This window comes from Engystomops pustulosus, chromosome 7, assembly GCF_040894005.1.
Source record: "Engystomops pustulosus chromosome 7, aEngPut4.maternal, whole genome shotgun sequence".
In the NCBI taxonomy this organism is placed as follows: domain Eukaryota; kingdom Metazoa; phylum Chordata; class Amphibia; order Anura; family Leptodactylidae; genus Engystomops; species Engystomops pustulosus.
In genome coordinates this window covers 60,805,922-60,829,464 of record NC_092417.1, presented here as the reverse complement: position 1 = coordinate 60,829,464, position 23,543 = coordinate 60,805,922, and the positions used below count along the sequence as shown (strand labels likewise).

General features: G+C 42.1%; 1 protein-coding gene across 2 annotated transcripts in view; it reads left to right on the top strand.

The window, feature by feature from the left end:
- The first annotated feature begins 330 nt into the window (after positions 1-330).
- The window catches only part of SAMD4A (sterile alpha motif domain containing 4A), a 73,312-nt gene continuing 50,099 nt past the window's right edge, over positions 331-23,543 (top strand). For both annotated transcript variants that reach the window (XM_072116126.1, XM_072116125.1), the window contains exons 1-2: positions 331-489; positions 1,366-1,840. In XM_072116126.1, the coding sequence (XP_071972227.1) occupies positions 1,645-1,840 (196 nt within the window). In that variant the 5' untranslated portion in view covers positions 331-489; positions 1,366-1,644. The remainder of the gene's footprint in view (positions 490-1,365; positions 1,841-23,543) is intronic.

The window sequence follows — 23,543 nt, the reverse complement described above, 5'->3', positions numbered from 1 at the left end:
ATGTTACTCCAGAGGAGATCATTATTTACAATGATTTATAAAGCCTCAATGACTAAAAACTGCAAGCTAAGCAATTGCAGGGCACCACTAGGGGATCCATACATGAAGCATGGAGTGTGAGTGATGTAGAGGGGGAGACATTCGCACTCACACTCAGCTTGCCCTCAGCCCACCCCACCCACTGTCCTCTGCGGTCTCCCCTCCCAAAAGCCTGACAGCAGCAGCAGCAGCGGCGGCTGCACAAGGAATGCGCCCGCTCCTCCCAAGTGATCCCTTCTCTATTTTGGTGCCTCTCCCCTCCTCCCCCCTCCTCAGTGCCGAGCCCATGACGTAATGGTTTATGTTAATTATTAGCATGTGGGAAGCCTGGGCTGGCGCTTCCCAGCCTCAGTCTCTGCAAGTGAGGGAGGGAGCACAGAGCCTGCAAGTCAACATGGCAAAGCCCATGGAGGGAGAGCAGCAGCAGCAGCAGCTCTAGCTGTGGTGCAGGTAGGTGCTGCTGTCACATAGCCGAGGGAGGGGGGGATGCAGCACTGCCCCTCCTGCTCTATAGGATGGGTAGACTTTATACAAAACTGCAACATTGTATCTTCTGTGCTTCCACTATAGTTCTAGTGTGTGAATGGAGAATATACCAGTGTGTATATAGCCCTATGTGTCTATATCCATTCAGCACATGTCACCAGGTGTCTAGATTTCATTCTGTAGTATAATCTGTTGCGCTGCTGTCTGATACCTCATTGAACGACATCTATGAATACATGCAGGGCTCCTCTGTCACAGGAAATCAACTTTTCCCCCCCTTTTTGTAGTCATCCAGGGGCAGTCGCATAATATTAGCCAGATTATAACTAACCATAGATAAGTCACTGGTGATTTCTACATAAACCCTTAGTCTGATTCCCATACAACAGTTGGTTACATTACATTATGTGCTGGTGGATGGGTACAGGAAGCTTAGCAGACCTGTCGTTGGAGGGAATTTGGTTGGTTAGTGTGAAATCTCCGATGATGGTACATGCAGATGCTGCTGATTAATCTGCCTTGGTGACTAAATGGTTAAATTTTATTTAATCACTGCACCAAATGGAAAACGAAAGATTTCAGTGTTATTTTCGAGGTCTCCCAAACCATTGTCTACATTTACTGTAAACTGTAGAGACTTGGTTCTTTGAAAATAGCATAAAGTAGCGTTTATTGGACTGCAGATGTTAACTGTTGAGGAACAAAAATGAATCCAGTCTTTAACTTGCAGCATTCCCCGGGCTGATCTTCAGGTCGATTGTAGGGTAGCGAGATTTGGATTGCGTGGAGTCACATATTTTCCTGCAGAGTATATGTCACATCAGTGTCTTATTTTCACAGTTGTGAACATAGACTTGGAATGCGGGTGTGGAAGAGTCCGAGAGAGGACCCAAAGGAACGTCAGATCTGGAAAAACACTACCAAGACACGAGCAGAACCCCAAGACCAGTATGCCTGAAGCGGATAATACAATTATAGATTAATTTGAACCAACACTATTTGCTTATAGTGTTAGAACCGTCCTTGTATAAGAATTATTGCATTTTTTTTTAAGATTCTCCATTATTAATTTTTACATCTCCAAATTTCTCTGTGGATCCTGTAATTCTTCCTCTCATCATGATGTTTCGAGATCAAGTTGGAATGCTATCTGGTTGGTTTAAAGGCTGGAATGAATGCGAACAAACTGTTGCACTGCTTTCCCTTCTGAAAAGGGTTAGCAGGACCCAAGCCCGGTTCTTACAGATCTGCTTGGAGCATTCCTTGATAGACTGTACAGAACTGCACATACTTGAAGGGGAAGCCAACAATCCTGGTAAGTTTTTATTCCAGAAATATATGGAGTATAATGTTGTACAATTTGACCATTCTTTTTACAGTAAGGTACTACAAGATGGTAGAGGTGAAGATCATTCTTATCCAAGCCCATCCCAAATTCTCATAAGGATGAAAAATGAGATGCCAAGGCTAAACAACTTTTTTCTGCAGCACAGCCAATGTCACCTGGCAAAATTGCAGCCACTTGGTATGACTCAAAACAGGGGTGGCTCTTCCCAGTTATGTGGTGGGGTATGAGCCAAGTAGCAAATGTATCTGGAAATTTGATTCTGGAGCTTTTTGCTTTGACTGCTGTTAAAGTCTTTGGGAATTATTCTGACTGGCTCATTAAAGAAAATCTACCATCACAAGCATGATAAATTGGGGACACTTATTTATAGTCACAGGCACTGTGACTGTGGTCATCTTCTTATATTTTTATCTGTGGCCTCCTTCTTTCTAAAATAAACTTTTAAAATTATGTTAACTAGCCTGAGGGGCTCTGGAAACACCCACCATCACCCCTCCGGCTCATTTGCATAATTTTAAATTGATTCACAAGCTGTAATAATGAGCAGAGCAGGTCTCTTCTCACCCGGCACTTCCTGTTTGGTAATAAATTACACAGGCAGATGGAGGAGGGAGAGAGCAGGTGGTTTGGGAAGACTTGTTCTGCTCATTGTTGCAGCCAGAGAATCTTCAGCACTGAGGGGCTCTGGTAACACTACCTCAGAGCTATTAGACTCATTAGCATCATTTTAACTATTGATTTAAGAAGGAAGAGGCCATGGGTAACAAATATATGAAGATTACTACTGTTGCGGTGCCTGGATGTATAATAGGTGTCCCTGGTTTATTATCATGCTTGATTTTGACAGTAGACTTGTCATGCCCATGAAGGCACTTGGTCTGCAATGGCCTATTGCAAAATCATGTGTTATGTGTCACAATTGGCATCTCTCTCTGATAAAATTGCGGACATCATAACCTGTCATCACAGTTTCTGATTCACATTGAACATGCAGAATCATTTGATATAGATTGTTATAGAGCAGGAGGAGTTGAGCACATTGAGAAATTCATAGGAGTCCAATAGGCGGCTCTGACTAGTTATAGAGTTGCTGCCCACTGGACTCAAGTAAAAAAAACAGGGATTTCAATCAACAATTTCAATACTCATTAGCATAATTTTAATTATTGATTTAAGAAGGAAGCATGGCTTTATGTGGCAAACAAGCATATTATTTTGCCAATTGTAAAATATATCCAAGGGTTTCCATTCTATTGGCATTAATATATAGATATAGATATGGATATAGAAATGGACATCTCTATATCTATCAGGAATATCAGAGCAGTTTAATGCACAGATTCTTCATTTACTTCCTTTACGTTAGTTTAAGTCACTTCATGTGTCACGATTGGCATCTCTCTCTGATAAAATTGCGGACATCATAACCTGTCATCACAGTTTCTGATTCACATTGAACATGCAGAATCATTTGATATAGATTGTTATAGAGCAGGAGGAGTTGAGCACATTGAGAAATATATATTTTAAGCTAAAATATTCAGTAAACTTGTAACTTGATGAAAATCGTTTGTCCTTTCCATGCATAGGAGTCCAATAGGCGGCTCTGACTAGTTATAGAGTTGCTGCCCACTGGACTCAAGTCAAAAAAACAGGGATTTCAATCAACAAGTTGTGCTAAATATTTTCCTACACATCTATAGAACATATGCTCTATAACATACTGCAAACACTACATGTTTAATGTAACAAGCTCCATTATTTACCAATATATAACAAATGTGACTTGTTAGTTTTACCTCAAAATAATCAGTTTGAGATCTCTACAGAAAGCCAAAAAATAGTGCAGTCACCAGCGGCAACCAAAAAGATGCTGCCACTGTGTCTATGTGAAGTCATGAGGGTCCTCTACCCGTGTGTGCCCTTGTTCCTTGGCAGAATGAATGATTGGCTTTTTTTCCTGCTGCCTTGCAGTTTCTTCTAGAATAACCAAGTCAGATCACGTAGAGTCTGGATTTTGTAGGCTTTTTTGGCAAGGTAGCTGGTTTCATTTTAAGTAACATGCAGCAGGAGCGGATAATTAATTTTCTGTGCAGTTTATTTTCTGCCATGTGTTTAACCTGGTCGCTGCTCAGCTCTAATAATGTGGCTACAATGTCGGGTTTTTTTTCCTCTTATTTTGATTGAAACCAAACAGTTTCACGGATTTAGAATTATTATTATTTTTTCACTCTTTATGGATTTAAATACATAATTTAGAGGAAAAGTGAAAGGATTTGCATTGTGGCCTATATTTTTACCACACCTTAGGAAACTCTGTGTGCACAAGGGTGGGTTTGTGTTCTTCTGTAATAGGTAAAATTCCTCAGGCCCGGCTGCAGCACCACATTGAGTGCAGCTCCCAGTGTGTGCGCTGAGAAGAATGCAGGGGCTTATTCCAGCTGTTTTGTATTAGGGGCTGCAAGAATTGGCAGCTGCATTTTTGGCCACTTTAAAAAGGCCAGCAGTTCTGGGCATGAGGAGGGTCCAAAGTATGAGGTGTAATACCAAGCAAGACATGGATGATACTGCATGTGAATGATATTGAGGTCTTTTAGATATAAAAAAAAATATTATTATATAATGGATAAGACTTGAATACAATTTACTAATAACATGTCAGTCGCTCAATTATTCTTTTCTTTTTTTTTTTTTTTACTGTATATCACATCAGTATGAATTGACCTCTTGTGACACATGTCTTATATTTGAGTCTACGGAGATATGTGTGTTACCCTTCACAGGTATCCGATCTTTAGACTGTACCAACCAGCTCTCCATAGGGTACAGATACTTGTCACGGTTGCTAATAAAAAAAAAATACAGGTTCCTTACACAAAATTATTTAGGAGAATATTAATGGGGCAGAAAATTGCATTTTCTCTGGCACTTGCTGTATTGATTCTCTTGTTTGGCCTGATGCTGTGCTGAGGCACAATGGGATTGATAGCCAACTGGATGAGAAAGTAAAAAGTATCACAATTATACTATAGAATGAAGTATAGGTTTAGGGTGCAGAGATAGAAAGTGTGGAGCTTCTTCAAAGAAGTGTTATATTAACAAGTATGCTATACTATTCTGTTAGCTGATGCGGTTACTTTGGCTCACATTTTGGCTTCCCTGATGGCAGTGCATGCTCAGTTTCTGTAGCTACACCATAGTTTTTACCATTGATTTTTGTACAGACTTTAATGGATCTCTGTGACAATGGGGGACATAGTCATTGACGGAGAGCTGCCAATTTTGCCCCATATGAGAATAGTTAAAGACTGAGGCCCAGTTTTAGAACACCCATGATGGCAGCAGCTCGTTTAGAGGGGGTGCTCTGTAGCTACCCCCCCCCATGTCTTTTTGTTTTTCATATTGCCTTATCGTAAAAAAATAAATAAAACTGTAGTAATAATAGTAGTAGTAGACATTTTATATCGTATTGTGTGGGCATGCTATATTTAAGTGTAAGATAGGATACCCCTTTATATGCAATGAAACCTCAGCGTAAACGCCACATCACCCTTTGACAATGATAGTAGTAATAATAATATAATAACCCATATAGAGGTATATACAAAAAAAGGAAAGGAAAAACCTAGTCACATGGAAACAAAAGGAGTGAGTGTAGTTACACCCCAGATGTAAGCTTCAAAGTTACTCTATAAGCTACATATTTGATAATCCTGTCCCATGTAGAATGTTTTGTATGTTTCACATTGAACGGCACAAAATCTGTTCACATTTCATTGTTTAAACACATTCAATGTACAACATGACCGCTCCCAACATAAATGCTAATTGGGTCCATAGGCAGAGGGCAAAATAACATAGTTTTGCCCCCCCTGTCATTTAATGTCAGTATAATAGAGCAGGATGAAATAGTTGTAGACTACGATATTTCACCCTGCTGACTGCTGTAAGAAAGATATTTGTTTAGAGGAGGTCATAATAGCCCATGGGAGATGGATGCCATTTTATGGCATCAATTCCCAGCCAAAATTTCGGCTGTGCCTCTGTAACTAACTGCATATAGACTGTTACATCAAAAGGGAGATGCCCGAAAAATCGCCATCAGCAAATTGCTGCCTGCTGCTTATGTTTACTCCTCCTCCTACGTTCAGGGGGAGGGGCTGAACAGGTGGATGTATCCCACTGTATGGAATATGTTGCAGGCCTTTGTCAGGAATCCTCCCTACATATACTTTCAAAGGAAGTCAAAAACTAAGTTGAGCTCAGTTTTATTATGTATCTGTTTAGGGTTCAGGATCCAAAAACTGCTGTAAAGCCCAGCTTTCCCAGTTATGACTATGTCCTGTTTTACCAAGCTCTTAGAGACTGATATCACTGCTAAAAAGCTGAATAAATCTGCTTAACCACTAATGATAAGATGTCTTAAAGACTTTGTTAGGGGGTATTTATTGTAATTGTCTTTGTTAATTTATGCTAACGAATTGCAATCCTCTAACCTCATTAAGAGGCATAAAGAGAACAATGATATACCACGTACATTTTAGGTTCAAGGGCTTATAGGTTATTACTTTCAGGAAATTTGCATATAGTTGAAGTCATTAAAAATATCTTACATTCCATTGAGGTCAAGGGAAAGTTTTAATCAGTGGAAGTGAATAAAGAAAAGTGTTGACCTTCTGTGTCACACATGGGTGGCACGTGTCAAAATCCATATGTAATAAAACGTTATACAGTCCTGATTGGATGCGCATACAAAGATTATTCCTACTTCAGCTTGATTTGGATTGGTTGCTGTAAATAAGACCCAGTTGACAACTGCTTTTTGGGATTTCTGATACAATCTCCCATTTAGGAGAGCTGAAATGAGAAACAAAGTGATTGGAAGGTCTTTCCTGCACCTTCTATACTCCATAGACCTCGATGATAGTTCATCAATCCACAGTAACAGAAAGTAACCATTTTTTTTTTTTTCACTATTTATAGCAAACTGTAAGAAGACCCAGGCAGGTGTGAGCGCGAGGCTCACCTGTAGTACTTTTTCCTGTTTTATCATAGTCCATTATTGTTCACACACTGAATACTGCTGACCATTCCGTTTATTATTAGTGACCATTGTCCCACATACACGTATGCATAATATCCGTCCTTAGGCTACATTCACATGAACGTATATACGGCCTCCATACACTTCTATTTGTTGGACAAATAACACCGTAGCCTGTGTTTTTTCTGTTATAATAACGGACATATGACAGAAGTGACCCATTCATGCATGCGGGTCATTCGTTACTGGTGGAATGTGCAACACCCCAGCCAAAGCATAGGCAAGGTGGTAATTGCAAATAGCACCCTCTCCATGTTAGGAGCTGTTAGGGAGATTGATCACCTCCCTAGGAAGGCTGTAAGTACTGGAGAACTTGGTGATTGCAGCTGTAGCCACTTCCTGGTAAGACCAGAATTAAAGGGGTTATCCGGCTGTTAAAAATTACTGAGGGCCGGGCTGGGGTGAGCTAGTTAAACATGTACTTACCTCCTCCGGCGCCGCCGGTGCGCCGCGGTCCGTTTGATTTGTTCCCCTGTTTGTTTATAGGGGCACAGAAGCCGTGCACAGGGAGCTTCCAGTCCGCGATGTGGCCAGCTCCTCCCATCCGTCCCTATCTCTCAGCGTTGTAAGCGCTGGGAGATGGTGTCGGATGGTAGCTTCCGGCTGGCGCACAGAGGAAACGGACCGCGGCGCGGGACATCGGCAGCACCGGACGAGGTAAGTACATGTTTATTATGTTTAACTAGCCCACCCCAGCCCGGCCCTCAGTATTTTTTTAGCACCCGGATAATCCCTTTAAGACGGTGGAATGTTCTGGTCCAATGATGTTTCTTGTGATACTGTGGGGAAATCTGGAAGCTGATTGGAGAGTGCTACCACCTGACCACAGCGGTAAATAAACCCCTGGTGGGCGGGATCACAAGATCTTGGATTCCAGTCAGTAGCTAGAGGAGCAGGTCCAGTGTGCAGCTCCCTGCAGAGCTGCTCTCCAGACCCACTAACAGGAAGCTAGGTACCTCAGGCTGCTGCCTGATACTTGAGGGCAAGTCAGCAAACTTAAGCCCCAGAGAAGTGTTCCCCATCTGGACTCCTCTCCACTGCTAGCAGCCCAGCCTGCAGTTCCTACCAGGCTGAGATTAACCTTCCTGCAGACCAACTCTCTCCCGCCAGCTTGCTGAAATCTGCTGTTAATTGTTTGGCCGTTGCCTACCATTGAATAAAGAACCGTAAGTTTGTACAACGTTGCCTCCGTGTAACCCCTGGATACAGCCTGCTGATCACCCAGGGATTCATCCTACAGACAGCTCAGGGAGAAACCAATGCATCAGCCTCTCCTTCCATATTTCTTGCACACACCACCTGCTGGAGACCTGCCAGGCTTTAGGTCACGCCGGTATTCTGGCCACCGGCTGCCTCCAGGCCAGGAAAGGCTAGGCCCCGATGGGGGATGTTGCAAATGGCTTCTGTTTCTCCATGACAGAAGAACTAATAATAGGGGTGTAGACTTGGCCTCATTGTGATTTACAGCTACGGCTTTTTGGCGGACATCAAAAACCAAAGTGGGGGAACTGGGTAATGATTTCATGGAAAAAACTTGGAGCAGCTCTATTAAAATGAAAAATATTTGTGCATTATTATTATTTTAGTCTTTAGTCTTTCTTTGCCTTATTCTGACGCCAGAAAAACACATATATATTTATATACGTGTCTGTCAAGTTTTCTACAATAGGTGACTGTGATGTTTGTGTGCCCTTTATCTATGTTGTGTCTAAAATGAGAATGTATAGGCAAAATAACATGTTTATTCTTTATTGCATCACTGTATTTGTACTGTAACCTGTTGAAACCAATCTGACACACAGCTAATGTTGCTGTTGTGACCTTTACATGAGTTATCACTATAATGTGTTTTAGTTTTTTACTTCAGGTGGGTTTTAACCACAGGAGATTTTTATATTATATACTGAGTCTAGGCCCGGAGATCTTGGCAGCATGCGTTGCGAGTTCATCGCATCACACTCGCAAGTGTGGAACGGGCCTAGTATAACTGTCCTATTTCATCACAATTTTACCAATGATAGAGATGCATCTTAATGTTGAGGATCTGCAGCTTTATATTTCAGTCAATTATGCAAGTATAAGAAATTGTGTAAAGCAGAAAGGCTTCTTTCTCGACTAAGCTTCTCCTCCGCTGTATGTTCCATTCCTACTCCAAGAAGTCTTTGGAGGAGTAGGAAAGCTGTGCACTGCGGACAGGTTATAGAGAAAAATTTCAGTTTTAGATATAGCTTACATAGGAGGCAAACTGTAAAAATATGCACACCACCCCCACACAGTATAATTCCCCCAGCTCCCTGTCACATTTTGGCCCCTTGTTACAGCCAGAAGCAGAGCTGACCATGTTTGAGCCACTCGCTCATAGGACACAACAAGAGTTAATCTACTGTAGGTTTTTCATGGAAGTTGAGCATGAGATTTGTCAAATACCAATGCAATAAATGTATGGCATAGTGATAGTGCCTGCCCAGAATATGCACCCACAATATCGCCCTCCTTTCATAGCAGAAGCTGGGCTCATGGGCGACTTGGCTCTCAGATGTTTAACCCCGGAGATTCCACTGTCTTTATGGACCATGACGTATACATTATTAAAGCAAGTATGGAGCAGTCATTGCTCTTTAACGGTTATTAGAAGAAAAAATTAAATATGTCATTGTTTTATGTTAGAGGATTGGTGACTTTGACATTTTTAGTGCATTCTTGTGTTCCCTACAACTTAACGGTTATGGAGTTGCTGAAAAGTTTGCTCTTGGGCAGTGTGAAGACCCTCAAAACAACATCCCATATATCAGTTTCTTAGTACTGTATATCTTTTCTAGCATTCAGGTTAGACACGCATATACTATACATTTTCAGTATTCTTTATTTTCCCATTCTTAAAAGACCTGGTGACGATCGATCTTCAAATAGTTAAGTTGCTAAAGGCGTCATTAGAAAAGATCACAACATGATAATGTAAGCCGCCACTGGCTCTTCTACTGTTGCGTTAGATTTTTGATGGTGAATTTTATTTTCATCTGTTGAGTCATAATCTATGGGGATAGGCTGAGTCATGCATACATTGATCTGTAGGTGCAGTTTTGCATGCAGATTTAGAAAAGGAATAAAATAATGATTTAAAGGAGTATACCCATGTTATTAATGTTTAGAAGCATAGGATGGCAACTATCCCCTATTTCATCATATGCAACTGCAGCTTTTTGTCATCCATAGGATTACACTGTTATACACTCTGGAGTCAACACTGTCTGCGTCGTGGACCCTATTTAAGGGTGCTCAATCTTCCCAGTAAGCAGCTAGCAACATATAGAGATAAAGCCAACGGGATGGCACTCGCCATGATGCAGTTTCTGTTTTTTTTTCTTCAGGCACATTTTCCTTTATTAGATAACCAAAATGTTACATATCAGGGGAGAGGGAGTGATGCACGCAGTGCTCAGAAAAAAAAACGCAACGGCTGTTTCGCGTGGCATGTGCTTCTTCCGGCTTGCCTGTTGGACCTTTCCCATGCCTGTTGTTTACTTCCCAGAGGAGGTGAGGCTGTCACCTTAAAAACCCAGGTTGGGGATGTGACCAGGTAGGGTTGGACTCCATTGCAGCCTTAAATTGCCTTCACATAAGGTTGTAAGCTTGGAAAAAGTGGTGTGTGCCGCAGGACAGATTGGTTAGGCTGTATCCACTAATGACCTTGTGAGGTGCCTATGGGGAAAGTGGCCATACATGTACAATAATAATTTTTTATTTATATAGCGCCGTCATATTCCATGGAGCTTTACAAATCATAGGGGACATATAAAAATAAAATGCTACATTAGAGTACAAACAGTCATATGGAACAATAGGAGTGAGGGTCCTGCTCACAAGAGATTACAGACTACAAAGAGGAGGAGGTGACATGAGTTATAAGAGCTTTTATAATGGTCCTGCCAATTTTTCTCTAAGGAAATAGAATAAAATAACTCCTGGCTCCTCCACTGAGTAATTTATGCATGTGCAACATCTCCCACCGGGGCCCTGCCTTTTCTTGTGGGCCTGGAGGCAGCCGAGGCCCAGAATACCAGAGTGGCTGGGGGTTGCGACCTAGGCATGCTGATGTCACGGTGCTTGGTATGGGGACCGGAGGGCTGTCCCACAGCCTGGCAGGTCTCCAGCGGGTGGTGTGTGCAAGAAATTTGGAGGGAGAGGCTGATGCAATGGTTTCTCCCTGGGGCAACCCCTGACTGGCTGTAGAATGAATCCCTGGGTGGTAAGCAGCCATATCCAGGGATCAGACGGGGGCAACATTGTGCAAATCAACTTACAGTTCTTTATTGAACAACAGGTAGCAGGCAACAGGCCTAAACGGTCAAACAACTTCGCGATTCCCCCTAACAGCTCCTGACCTGGAGAGGGCACTATTCGCAACTACCAGCCTGCCTATGTATTGGCAGGGTTGTTGCAAAGGCCTCGGTTTATAAATATTCACCCCTCCCGTCGGCCGCAGTTCTTCTCCCTTCACTATCACTACGGGAGCAACTGGGGCGTTGGGGACCGTATAAGTATTGAGGGCAAGTATATACAGGTATCTCCCTCCTAGGTCCCTTATAGGGATACATATCTCGGAGCCCGTCGCCTGAACTGGTAAGACTGCTCCATTTTTTAAATTATTGTGTTTATTATTGTGTCTATACTTATGAAGTGATTTTTTTTTTTTTTTTTTTTTTTATCATATATAATATTAAAAGTTACGTTTTATGTGGCTAGTCCTATGCTTTCTTTGAAGTCCCTTCACTATCGTCAAAAATCTTGTTAGAAATCTCACGCAGGCGTGTGAACTTGCCCTCACGTAGATGCATGGATATATATATTTAAATGATGCCTCCCCCAGCCAGCCATTAAAAGATATTTCTTTAAAAGGAAATTTGCCATCGAAATCGAGCATGATATGCCGATGACACTTAATCCTAGATCCTAGACTTACTGTTAAATCTAATTTTTGTTATCCACGGCCTTCTCCCTTCTAAAATCAACTTTTAAAATTATTCTATTGAGCAATATGGGCTCTGTGCTCTTGCTTCACAGGCTGTTACACTGCATTGGAAAATGTCTCCCATCAGGGCCGCTTCTAGCATATTTGCTGCCTGAGGCGAATATAAAAATGCTGCCGTCCCCCCCCCCCCCCCCCCGCTACCTGTTAAGTAAATGCTGAAAACCTTACTAACAATTAACATCCCCACAGGCAGCTCCCTGACACTGTGTGACTGACTACAGGTTGTGGGAGTCATTAGTGGCATCTAGTACCTTATAGATGACAATCTCTTCCATTAGGAGGACTTTATTCCCGGGTTCTCCAATCCATGAAGTATCACAGCTGAGTTCCCATATAAATTTATAAACCCCCCCCCCCCCCCCAGGAAAAGAAGAATCTGGCCTCATAATATACACTCACCGGCCACTTTATTAGGTACACCATGCTGGTAAGGGGTTGGACCCCCTTTTGCCCTCAGAACTGCCTCAATTCTCGGCATAGATTCAACAAGGTGCTGGAAGCATTCCTCAGAGATTTTGGTCCATATTGACTTGATGGCATCACACAGTTGCCGCAGATTTGTCGGCTGCACATCCATGATGCGAATCTCCCGTTCCACCACATCCCAAAGATGCTCTATTGGATTGAGATCTGGTGACTGTGGAGGCCATTTGAGTACAGTGAACTCATTGTCATGTTCAAGAAACCAGTCTGAGATGATTCCAGCTTTATGACATGGCGCATTATCCTGCTGAAAGTAGCCATCAGATGTTGGGTACATTGTGGTCATAAAGGGATGGACATGGTCAGCAACAATACTCAGGTAGGCTGTGGCGTTGCAACGATGCTCAATTGGTACCAAGGGGCCCAAAGAGTGCCAAGAAAATATTCCCCACACCATGACACCACCACCACCAGCCTGAACCGTTGATACAAGGCAGGATGGATCCATGCTTTCATGTTGTTGACGCCAAATTCTGACCCTACCATCAGAATGTCGCAGCAGAAATCAAGACTCATCAGACCAGGCAACGTTTTCCCAATCTTTTACTGTCCAATTTCGATGAGCTTGTGCAAATTGTAGCCTCAGTTTCCTGTTCTTAGCTGAAAGGAGTGGCACCCGGTGTGGTCTTCTGCTGCTGTAGCCCATCTGCCTCAAAGTTCGATGTACTGTCTTGCTCTTCTGCCTACCTTGGTTGTAACGGGTGGTGATTTGAGTCACTGTTGCCTTTCCATCAGCTCGAACCAGTCTGCCCATTCTCCTCTGACCTCTGGCATCAACAAGGCATTTCCGCCCACAGAACTGCCGCTCACTGGATGTTTTTTCTTTTTCGGACCATTCTCTGTAAACCCTAGAGATGGTTGTGCGTGAAAATCCCAGTAGATCAGCAGTTTCTGAAATACTCAGACCAGCCCTTCTGGTACCAACATCCATGCCACGTTCAAAGGCACTCAAATCACCTTTCTTCCCCATACTGATGCTCGGTTTGAACTGCAGGAGATTGTCTTGACCATGTCTACATGCCTAAATGCACTGAGTTGTCGCCATGTGATTGGCCGATTAGAAATTAAGTGTTAACGAGCAGTTGGACAGGTGTACCTAATAAAGTGGCCGGTGAGTGTGTATATATAGCCCCCCAGTATAAAATTATTCTGGCCCCATATAATATATAGAGCGCCCCAGTATAAATGACTCTGGCCCCATATAATATATACTGCACCCCCCCCCCAGTATAAAACAATTATGGCCCCATATAAAATATACAGTACTTCCCCCCCCTCCCACGATAACATGACACCTCCCCACTCCCCCTTATTAGGCAAATAGAATTAATGAAAGTGCATTAAAAATACTAAAAATCATACTCGCCTGCAGGCACCTGCTCCCTCGGCGTGCGGGTCCCATCTTCACCTGTGTCACTGCTTAGAACGGAGCGACGCAGCAGCCGGAAAGGCGCTGTGTTGCTCCGCATATAAATCGCGCCTGTGTCTTAAAGAGACAGGCGAGATTTTTTTTTAGCTGGTGGGCGATTCGGGCGTTAACGGGTGCCCGGATCGCCCACTTTAGAGCTGCGAATTTCGCCGCCCTTTACATGGATCCGCATTCTGCCGCCTGAGGCGAGATTTTCATCTCGCCTCTTGGCAGATGCGGCCCTGTCTCCCATTCCCTCCTTCCTCCCTTAGCACGTTCCACACCTTCTGCCAGCTGTAATCTCACACATTTGGAGAGCGGATGTGCTCTGCACAGTTTAAAAGCCTGTAAGGCTACAACTTGCAGGGTCTCTAGTAACACCCCAGAGCACTCGTGGCTGGATAAGCATAATATTAAAAGTTGATTTCAGGAGGAAAAGGTCATGTATAACCAATATAAGAAGATTATCACAGTCACTGGTTTATCGTTCTGGATTTTGATGGCAAATTTCCTTTTAAATTGCTTTGTAATGTTCCACACCTCAGATCTTGCTCTGTGATACAACACATTTAGCTTTTTATTTAGAAAATTTTAATTACTAGTTTTTGTTACCTTCTCCATTTATCTGCCCCCACCCCCCTGCTTTTTTTTTTTTTCAAGAGATGGACATGGACCCGTTTATGAAAAATTGTCGGTAATAGCATCCTTTAAAAGCGTGTCAAGGTCACGTTTCTATAAATAGTTTTGGGTAGGCTGGTAATTTATCTGTTTCCATTTAAAGCTGAGGCTTCTATTTAGGCTTTTGATCATCCTTCCTTCCCGTTGCATTGTTTGGTCTATTAGAGCTGCTTTTCCTAGGCCTTCTGCATTGCAGACATTGTTTTAGCGTTTTATAATCTGTTGCTTCTGTATGCCATGCCTTGCGTGTCACAATGGAATAAAGCTATTTTTGTCGTTGCTGTGCTAGGCCCTTGATCCTGGTGACGGCTGTGGTTTTCACATAGAATTATCAGTTTCTGCCGATTGTTACATATACACCCTGTACTATATATATTTTATTTTATTTTTTTTCTCCCTTATCTGTACTATTCTCATGAATGAAGCCCTGCCCCATGACATGTCTGGTGTAAACGTGTTGGTGCACTGTTTCAGATTCTCTTGCACATAACTGAGGTCTTGGTTACCTATAAAGATCCATAGACATGAATCCCTATACTGTTGAATTGAAAGAACATAAAGTGTTGGCTCAATTACCTTAACCTTTTGCAGAGGTGAAGGTGACGCCTCAGTGCCATGTAATCTTCACTTATCCTCTTCATGGTCAAATATGAAATTCTCTATAGTCAGGGGTAAAGCTAAACTTCCTGCTGCCTGAAGTGAGCAATAGAAAGGCACCTTCTGCCCCATTCAATGATAATGTATCACTTATTTTTTGGTGCTCTCCATGCAGTGTCTCACACCCTTGTGACACCAGGTGTGAAGAGACATTATTTTTAAGAGGCAGGTCCTGCTTTGTAGATAACCGTGCCTCTCATGCTGTAATCTCATCCAGATTTCTGCAGGTGGTGATGCCTGAGGCAACAGGTTCAACTCCTCTCATGGCTGGCGCACCCTTCTCTTGTCAACTGCAACCAATCCAAAAGTTACTTTTTTCGTTTTTCCATTTTAAGCACTATCAGACCGTTCCTTTTAGCTAAATTTCTATTAAACTACGGTAAGTATATGAGCTTCCTTGTAATCCCCCTACAGGAGTTTTTAGGATGTTCTATTCTAGTTCATCTCAGCGGTGTTTGATGGAGATAAGGTCAGAGCTCTGTGTGGGCTCACAGCAGCGCAAAAGGTATAGATAATGCCTGAGGATGTCGGCGTACAGAGATGATCATTGTGGTGATGTCCCAGTACATGATATGCACCCGCTGGCGCCACAGTACTAACAGCAATAATGCAAAAATAATTGTTGATATACACAGCTTTATAAACTTGGTCAAGCTAAGTAAACTTTTTCATGATGCCTTCATCGCACACTGCTTCCTATGCTGTAGCAGATCTGGGGCTTTTGGGGGGATGGTGTGACTAAATGTGGTATTTGGTTCCTCACCTTGACTGGAATATTTTCAACTAAGGATCTGTGAGCTGGTCCGGATGGTCTTGGATGCTTATTGGGGTATAGCTGCCAAGCCCATTACAATTACAAAGATGAATGGAGTTTTACAATGTCTTCATATTCTACCAAGCACAGACCGAGACATACATAGTACAGCGACTGCACTTAGTCTTGCAGCTTAGCTCTATTTACTGAATGCATTGAATGGGGCTGGGCTGCAAAGATCCATGTGACAAATGGACATAATGTCACGTCTGTGAAACTTAGGGGATGGGGGGACCGTATTTAACAGGTTTTCTGCCATCTGTATTAATAAAATATGAACTTTGCAAAACAGCCGGAGGTGTTGATACTAGTAGAATGTTCAGAAGCTAAATGAAAATGTATATAAACCTGTACCCTGATAATCTAACCACATTGTCTGCATGAAGCACTAGAGGAACCATGAAGTGTCTGGTTAGAGTCCCCGCCCACACTCTACAATCTTATACTGACCATCACTGAGTGATAGGAGCTAAAACAGCTATAAAATTGTAAAGTAAGGGGATTAAAAAAAAAAAAATCTTTATTGTGTAAACATCTCTAGGGGATTGAAATTTTGAGAATTTACTTCCATGGGCAGTCAGAACCTTTTTAGAATTTAAATTTGCTGCCCAATTCCCAAGAATCACAGCTGATGCAGGGGATCGGTTTTTCTCCCCATTAGGGAATCCTTGTAAAAGATGGGATTGTCCAAAATAATAAAAAAATAAATTGGAACATATAATTTTTGAAGATCTACCAAGAAAAAGCACTAATAAGCAAAATGTAAATGAACTGAATCCTTACTGGACACATTCATAAAACATAAATGAGCCTGAGCGCCTCTCCGCTCCCTCTCCCCCCCCCCCGGCTGCTGCAAGCCGCATTCTGGTTCTAGCCGGAAAACTAGGATGGTTCCAGCCGGATGGTAATAACCTGGCCTGGAGCTGGAGGAGCCTTATTTGGGAAGGGGGGCGTGAATAAATTAAAAGCCGAGAGGCGCTCAGGCACCGTCAACATGAGAACCTCCGCCTGTTTTGCATTTCATTAATAGATGCCAGAAAGCATGTTAAAAATGGTTTTCCCATCCCCCTATACAGGCGGTCCCCGGGTTACGCACAAGATAGATTCTACAGGTTTGTTCTTAAGTTGGATTTGTATGCAAGTCGGATCTGTATACTTAATAATTGTAGCTCCAGGCAAAATTTTTTGGGTCTCTATGACTATTGGATTTTAAAAATGTTGGGTTGTCATAAGAACCAGGATTAACGATAAATCTTAATTACTTTTGATAACTGTTACAGCTGATTATTGTAGCCTGGGACTAAAGTACAGGAAATCGCCAACATCCAGAGGTCCGTTTGTAACTAGGGGTCATCTGTAAGTCAGGTGTTCTTAAAGAGGACCTGCCACCCAAAATTTTGCCACTAGGAGCTGCTTACTAAAGTAGTTTTAGTAAGTAGCTCCTAGTGCCGAAATTTTGGTTGACAGGTCCTCTTTAAGTAGGGGACCACCTGTACTAAACAAGCAGTCTAATTAGGCAAAAATCTGATGGGAATGCTGAATGTCAGTCCCCCAGCAATCTTATATTATTTAAATAATATATATTATTGACAGAAGTAATTTTGTCCAACCATGTAGTTTTGTGTCAAAATATTTTATTGTGCAAACACCAGTCCTCTTTGTATGACGCAGTTGTCATGATGAGCAGGATCCTCTCATTGTTCTTCTTTGTGTTATGGTGAACTACTTGGAGTCACATTTATGTCTTTGGGAATGCTTTCCCTTTTCAGATTGGCAGATTTACATCTACATATGGACGCTGTCTTGTAAGTCTGTAAGCACAGCTGATGTCTGAAAATAAGTGACTGTAGTGCTCATTTATGTTTTATGAATGTGTCCAATAAGAATTCAGTTCATTTACATTTTGCTTATTAGTGCTTTTGCTTGGTAGATCTTCAACAATTACTATGTTTTCATTTATTTTTTTTTATTATTTTGGACAATACCATTTTTTACAAGGATTCTCTAATGGGGAGAAAAACTGATCCCCTTGCATCAGCTGTGATTCTTGAGAATCGGGCAGCAAATTTAAATTCTAAAAGGTTCTGACTCCCTTAAAGGGGGTTGCCATAGAAGTAAATTCTCAAATTTCAATCCCCTGGTGATGTTTTAGCTCCTATCACTCAGTGATGGTCAGCGTAAGATTCCAGATTTTTGGCGGGGACTCTAACCAGTCTCCTCTCCCTCATCACATGCACTCCTCTGTCTTCCCCATTTTACCCTTCCCTCTTCAGTTGTCTCTGTTTTTGTCTTGGCTTAGTGTTTTTCACATTTATTTATTTTATTACTAATCATACGTTTAATACATTACAGCTGATTAACCATCCTTGTGCTTACCTGTGCTTCTGCCTCCTGCTCCCCTTGTCTTGATCCCTGATCCTTTCATGTCCCGTCGGTCTGGCTCTTCATGGATGTCACGCTACCCTCAAGTGAAGAAACTTCTCCATTTTGGAATTATCATCCCCTCCATGACTTTCGGGGCTCCTTCCCCGCAAATTTTCATAACTTCACATTTTTTGGACCAATTAGTATTTATTGTTTTGTTGTTATTTTTGTACATACTTACATGCATTTTTTCAGGTTGCTGGTTCCACTGGGTTACCGGACTATTAATATGTGATGACTTATTCACCTTATGCTAAGAGATACTGTTTTGTGCATATTATGTCTATTTCCCCGTTTTTTTGCCACCCCCCGCCCCCTATCCCTCCAGCCTTTACCCTCAAATTAATTATTGCGGCTTATATTTAATATTGTATTATTTGGATCTTTTTACATATGTTTTTTTGATCTTTCTATTTGGCGCTACAGGCATACATTGTTGTTTGCACACAGGGCGTCTTTTGCGCATAACAACTTGCGCTGTACCTTCCATCAGTGCCTCCTTCTTGGTCACCATAGCAACATTGACGTGTGCGCATAATCTGTTTATGCGCATGCGCATACTGATGTTCTCGGGAATAGTGCACTATATCCCACTAGCGGTCAGCTTGGCGCATGCGCCATAATTCGCCGTAATGGGATTTGTATCTTTGCATAGCGCATGCGCTTAATGTCACTTCCGGATTCCGGCCCGGACACATGTGCAAACATTGTATTGCCACCGCCTCTTCACCTGGTTGAGAGGTAATTCTTTGGGGGTTGTTAACGGGCATATAAGAGGGACACATATAACAGGAAGTCACGAGGACGTGACGCAACGCATGGGGTTCCTCTTCCCACAGCCGACCTACCCTCCTTCCCCCGTCTGCTCTGCCTCATACCTACTCAGGTTTATTCACTACATTTGCACTTTTTTTTTTTATTGAGGTTGTAGATTGTTTACACTAGCATTGTCTGGGTTACTGCTGTTTTATCTATGCAGGATTGGGGGTCTACTTAGGGAGGGTATTCGTCAGCTGTGGTTTACCCTTGGGTCTGGGACTTTGTTCCCTGACCCTTTTGGGGGACAGCTGTGCTCTTGGTAGCAATATTCTTAAGTGTTTTTATCTGATTTTGTATCTCTTCGTGTGTGTATTTTCATATTTGGTTTAAAAAAATGTAATTGTTGCCTCATAATTGCATCGCTTTTCCTTGTTGTTAATTCATTGCTATTTTGATGCAATGTGGCATAAATCTTTAATTATCTACTGCTGTGCCGTCCCTTCGTTTATGGATATGTGACTCTAACCAGACACTTCATGGTTCCTCTTGTGCTCTGTGCAGACAATGTGGTTAGGTTATCAGGGTACAGGTTTATATACACTTTCATTTAATTTCTGAACATTCTACTAGTATCTGACACTTGGGAAGAGATGAGACCGATGAGAGATGATCAGATCCATGAAATGCATATTAGACATGACGCCCTCAGATCTGCTATCAGTCATTACATACTGTCAGTTCTGCTATATACCTCCCTCCCTCTCTCCTGGATAAAGATCTCATCTGCCTGTAGCTTTAATCTCCTCTTGATGCTGTTGTTGAGTCAGTGTGTGTGTCTGTGTGAGCTCGTCCTGGAATGCAACGTTGGGGCTAGAGAGGAGCACAGCGTCAGACAGAAGATTAAGATGCGTGCTGACGCTAAAGTCAGAATATCTAGAGGCAACCAAAATTGTGTACACCAGGACTGATGGAGACGGGTTGGAATTATGTCTGTGAAAGGCTGTATTTTTGTTAATAACAGTGAATTAGGGATTGTGTTATTTTGTTATCTTGAGTATATTTAAGGATCTTGTCTGCGTGGGAATACCCATTGCAGATCTCCTACGACAGTGATGGCGATTCTTTTGGGAACTGAGTGCCGGAACAACAAGCAAAAGCCACATATTTTTCACATTGTGCCAAATGCCAATTTAAAGTAACTCACAGGTTTCAAACGTATTGGCATCATGAGGACACCAATACAGTAGAAAGAAAGAAATTCGGATTATTGTAGTTTCACAACAATGTCCTTAAACAGGATGAATCACAGGTCCCGAGAAGGGTCTACAATGATAATCTAGCTCTGTCAGCACCTCCTGCACTTCTGTCACATTAAAATAGTGTGAACGAGACACGTACTGGTCTGCCTGTGACTGCATCCTAAATGATGACCTGGGTGATGGCGTGGGTGCCCACAGAAAGGGCTCAAAGTGCCACCACTGTCCTAGGAGCTCCAAGGAGGATAGTGTAACTATAATGTCAAAAAGCAGCACTGACCTTGTGTTCATGGTGGCATGATGCAATTACATGTTGTTAAGGGGATTTGACTGCAGGAGGTTCCCATCTGTAGTAAAGATTTTGTCATCCATAACAAAACAATTTGCACACCACACCCCCCCAGCTTGGTGAGAAAGCTTTCCAAATGTTGGCAACTATTGTAAGATGACACATGAGTTGTCCTCTGTGGATCATATACTTTTTGGTTGGCACATTGAAATACTGCCTCAATCTTGTGGAACCTTTTTGAGAATTCAACATTCCAGTCTATTCCACAGACTTCTGATCACTTATTGCAAGGTAACCTTATAATTTTATGGAATCTGCAACCCAAATGTTCTTCAATCTAAATACTTGCAATAGAGGCTTTGGGGGAATTCCTGAAAAGGAATGTCAAAACTGACACACCTAACGTGAAAGGAAAAAAAAGAGATTCTCTACATCCTTTTTTTTTTCCTCTTTAATTAAAAAAATCTACTTTTCATCTAGTCAGCTGTGATGACCTGGCAATCCTTAATTGGTCAACCAAGCAAGTACCTTCAAATGCCAATTTCTAAGGCTCACCCATTGAAGAATAATGCGGAGAAACCTGGCAATACTTAGACCTTTTATGTGCCACATTGACATGATCTATAGGCCATTCCTATAGGTGGTACAGAGTGTGCAGTCACATCTAGGCTTTGTTGGATCAAGGGAGTGAGCGTCCTCTCACACCTGTCATGGGGGTTGGCCAATTTACCTGATGTTTTTTTGTAAAGTGTGTGGGGCACAGGTATTAGGTAATATACCAATAAAGATCTTTTTAAAGTTCTGCATCACTTTCTTGATAAGTAATGTAAAGCCCCCTGGTTCAGAAATGTTATCACATGACCCTCCATCTCCAACCATTTTGGCAGTGATTTGGCATATAGAAAATCCAAAACCTGCACTTGTCAGGGGAGCAGAACTGTGATGGGTTTTTGTACTCTGATACCGCAATGGAGTAGCTTTTACTTACACATGGGTCTCCTTTAATTTAGTGATTTCCCTCCTCATCAGTATGACATAAGATATTATGTATAAAAGGACAGACTTTTTATACATAATGGTACGAACCTAGAAGCACTTTCAGTTTGGATGTTGAACCTTCACCCAACATGTCACAACAGCTGAAGATTACATTGTGCGCTTCTTTCTCCTGGGAGGAAGCACAGTTATAAAGGAAACTATTGTTTAACATATTCATTTCTATAGCAGACAACTGTTCTTTAGATTTAGTTTTCCTGAATGAAGGCAGCAATTTAATGGGAGGGTCTTAAGAAAGAAGCAAAAGAAAAACTTCAGGGTTTTGTATTTGTCGTGGTGGATCCGTGCGCAGGTTTGTAATTTCGGCGAGCTCATTCATAAACCAAACAAGGGCTTAATCTGTAGTTTGTTTTAGTAAAGCACAGTTCCTATGTCCAAGCGGAAATGATTCACTGTATGAGTCCAGCTCCAGCACTTTCCCGCTTGACTTTCTCAAGCACACAAAAAGCACTGTAGTATAAATGAGATCAGCTTTTCAATGACATCCCCCTCCCCCACTGCTAAAGTCACTAAAGTGAAATGTACAGTAGAAGGCGATAGTAATGTTCATGTTTGAACTCTGCTTTAGTTGTGACATCAGATCGGACCAGTCTAAACATTTTTTTTTGATTTGTCTAAATTGATGAATAAATAGCAATTTCTAATATGATCCATTCCTATGCCAGTCTTCCAATTCTTATGGGCTTGTTCATATTTTCTGCAACCCCTCTGCCAGCTGGCACAATAGGGTGGTTATTATTTGTTCTGTGTGAGTCTATTGGGTTATGTCACTTGGTATAATGACTGCAGGGGACAGTTGTGGTGTAGGGCACTGCACATGGTAGCTGCAACTTGTGGATGGTTGAAAGTGCATTTCTTTTCGGTCTTGTCTTTTATTGTTTGTGCTTCCCATAGACATTGTTTTCCACTGTGCTTGTTGTTCTGTTGGTGCTCATCCGCACTTTTGTTTTGTATCCTATTTCGATTTTTCAAACTGGTAAAATAACCTGCTGCCTATAACACCCCAAAAAATCAGTACAGGATAACAGAAGGGCTGTTGAAGTTTCAGTTTTACAATTCATACAAGCCGTAAGAGACACCATAACAAATATTACATTGCTGTCTGCAGCGATACTTGACAGTTTTGAGACTGTCCCTACTAAATTTGGTTTGTTTTGGCACAAAAAGGGTAGAGGTTAGGTTGACCCTACCCAAAGGTGGCCATTACAGTAGTGGGTGGGTTTACCAAAACAGCTTCGTTATGTACATGACAGCTTGGTCACGTATGAGTCATGGTACCTCTCGCTTCGAACGTATTGCTTTTTGTGGCCATTGCCATCTATGGGGCACTATGGGGTCCTCCATACGGTCGTGTGAATCTGGCCTTGGAGCCCCTCAGACTTTGTACAGTATGCACATGTGCGGAAATCGAATATGTCCAAACTTGGGGACATTGGAAAAGAGGTAACTCGCAATGATTTTGACGGAACATTTTTTGTCGGTACAGTTTATCCGAACATTTCTCGGTTATATGGAAGGTTGAGAAATGCATGGACAAAAATACATGGCAGAAAAGGCATTTTACTCTTGGTCCATGGTGTTGGGAGTTATAGAGGTGGGTAAAAATTACTGGATGGCTGACTCTGAGGGTAGCATTACTCAATGAGTTATGGTGAGGCACCCATTTTCGCATAATCCACAAAGTTATTCATGCTTTCAATTTACCGCCCTCTC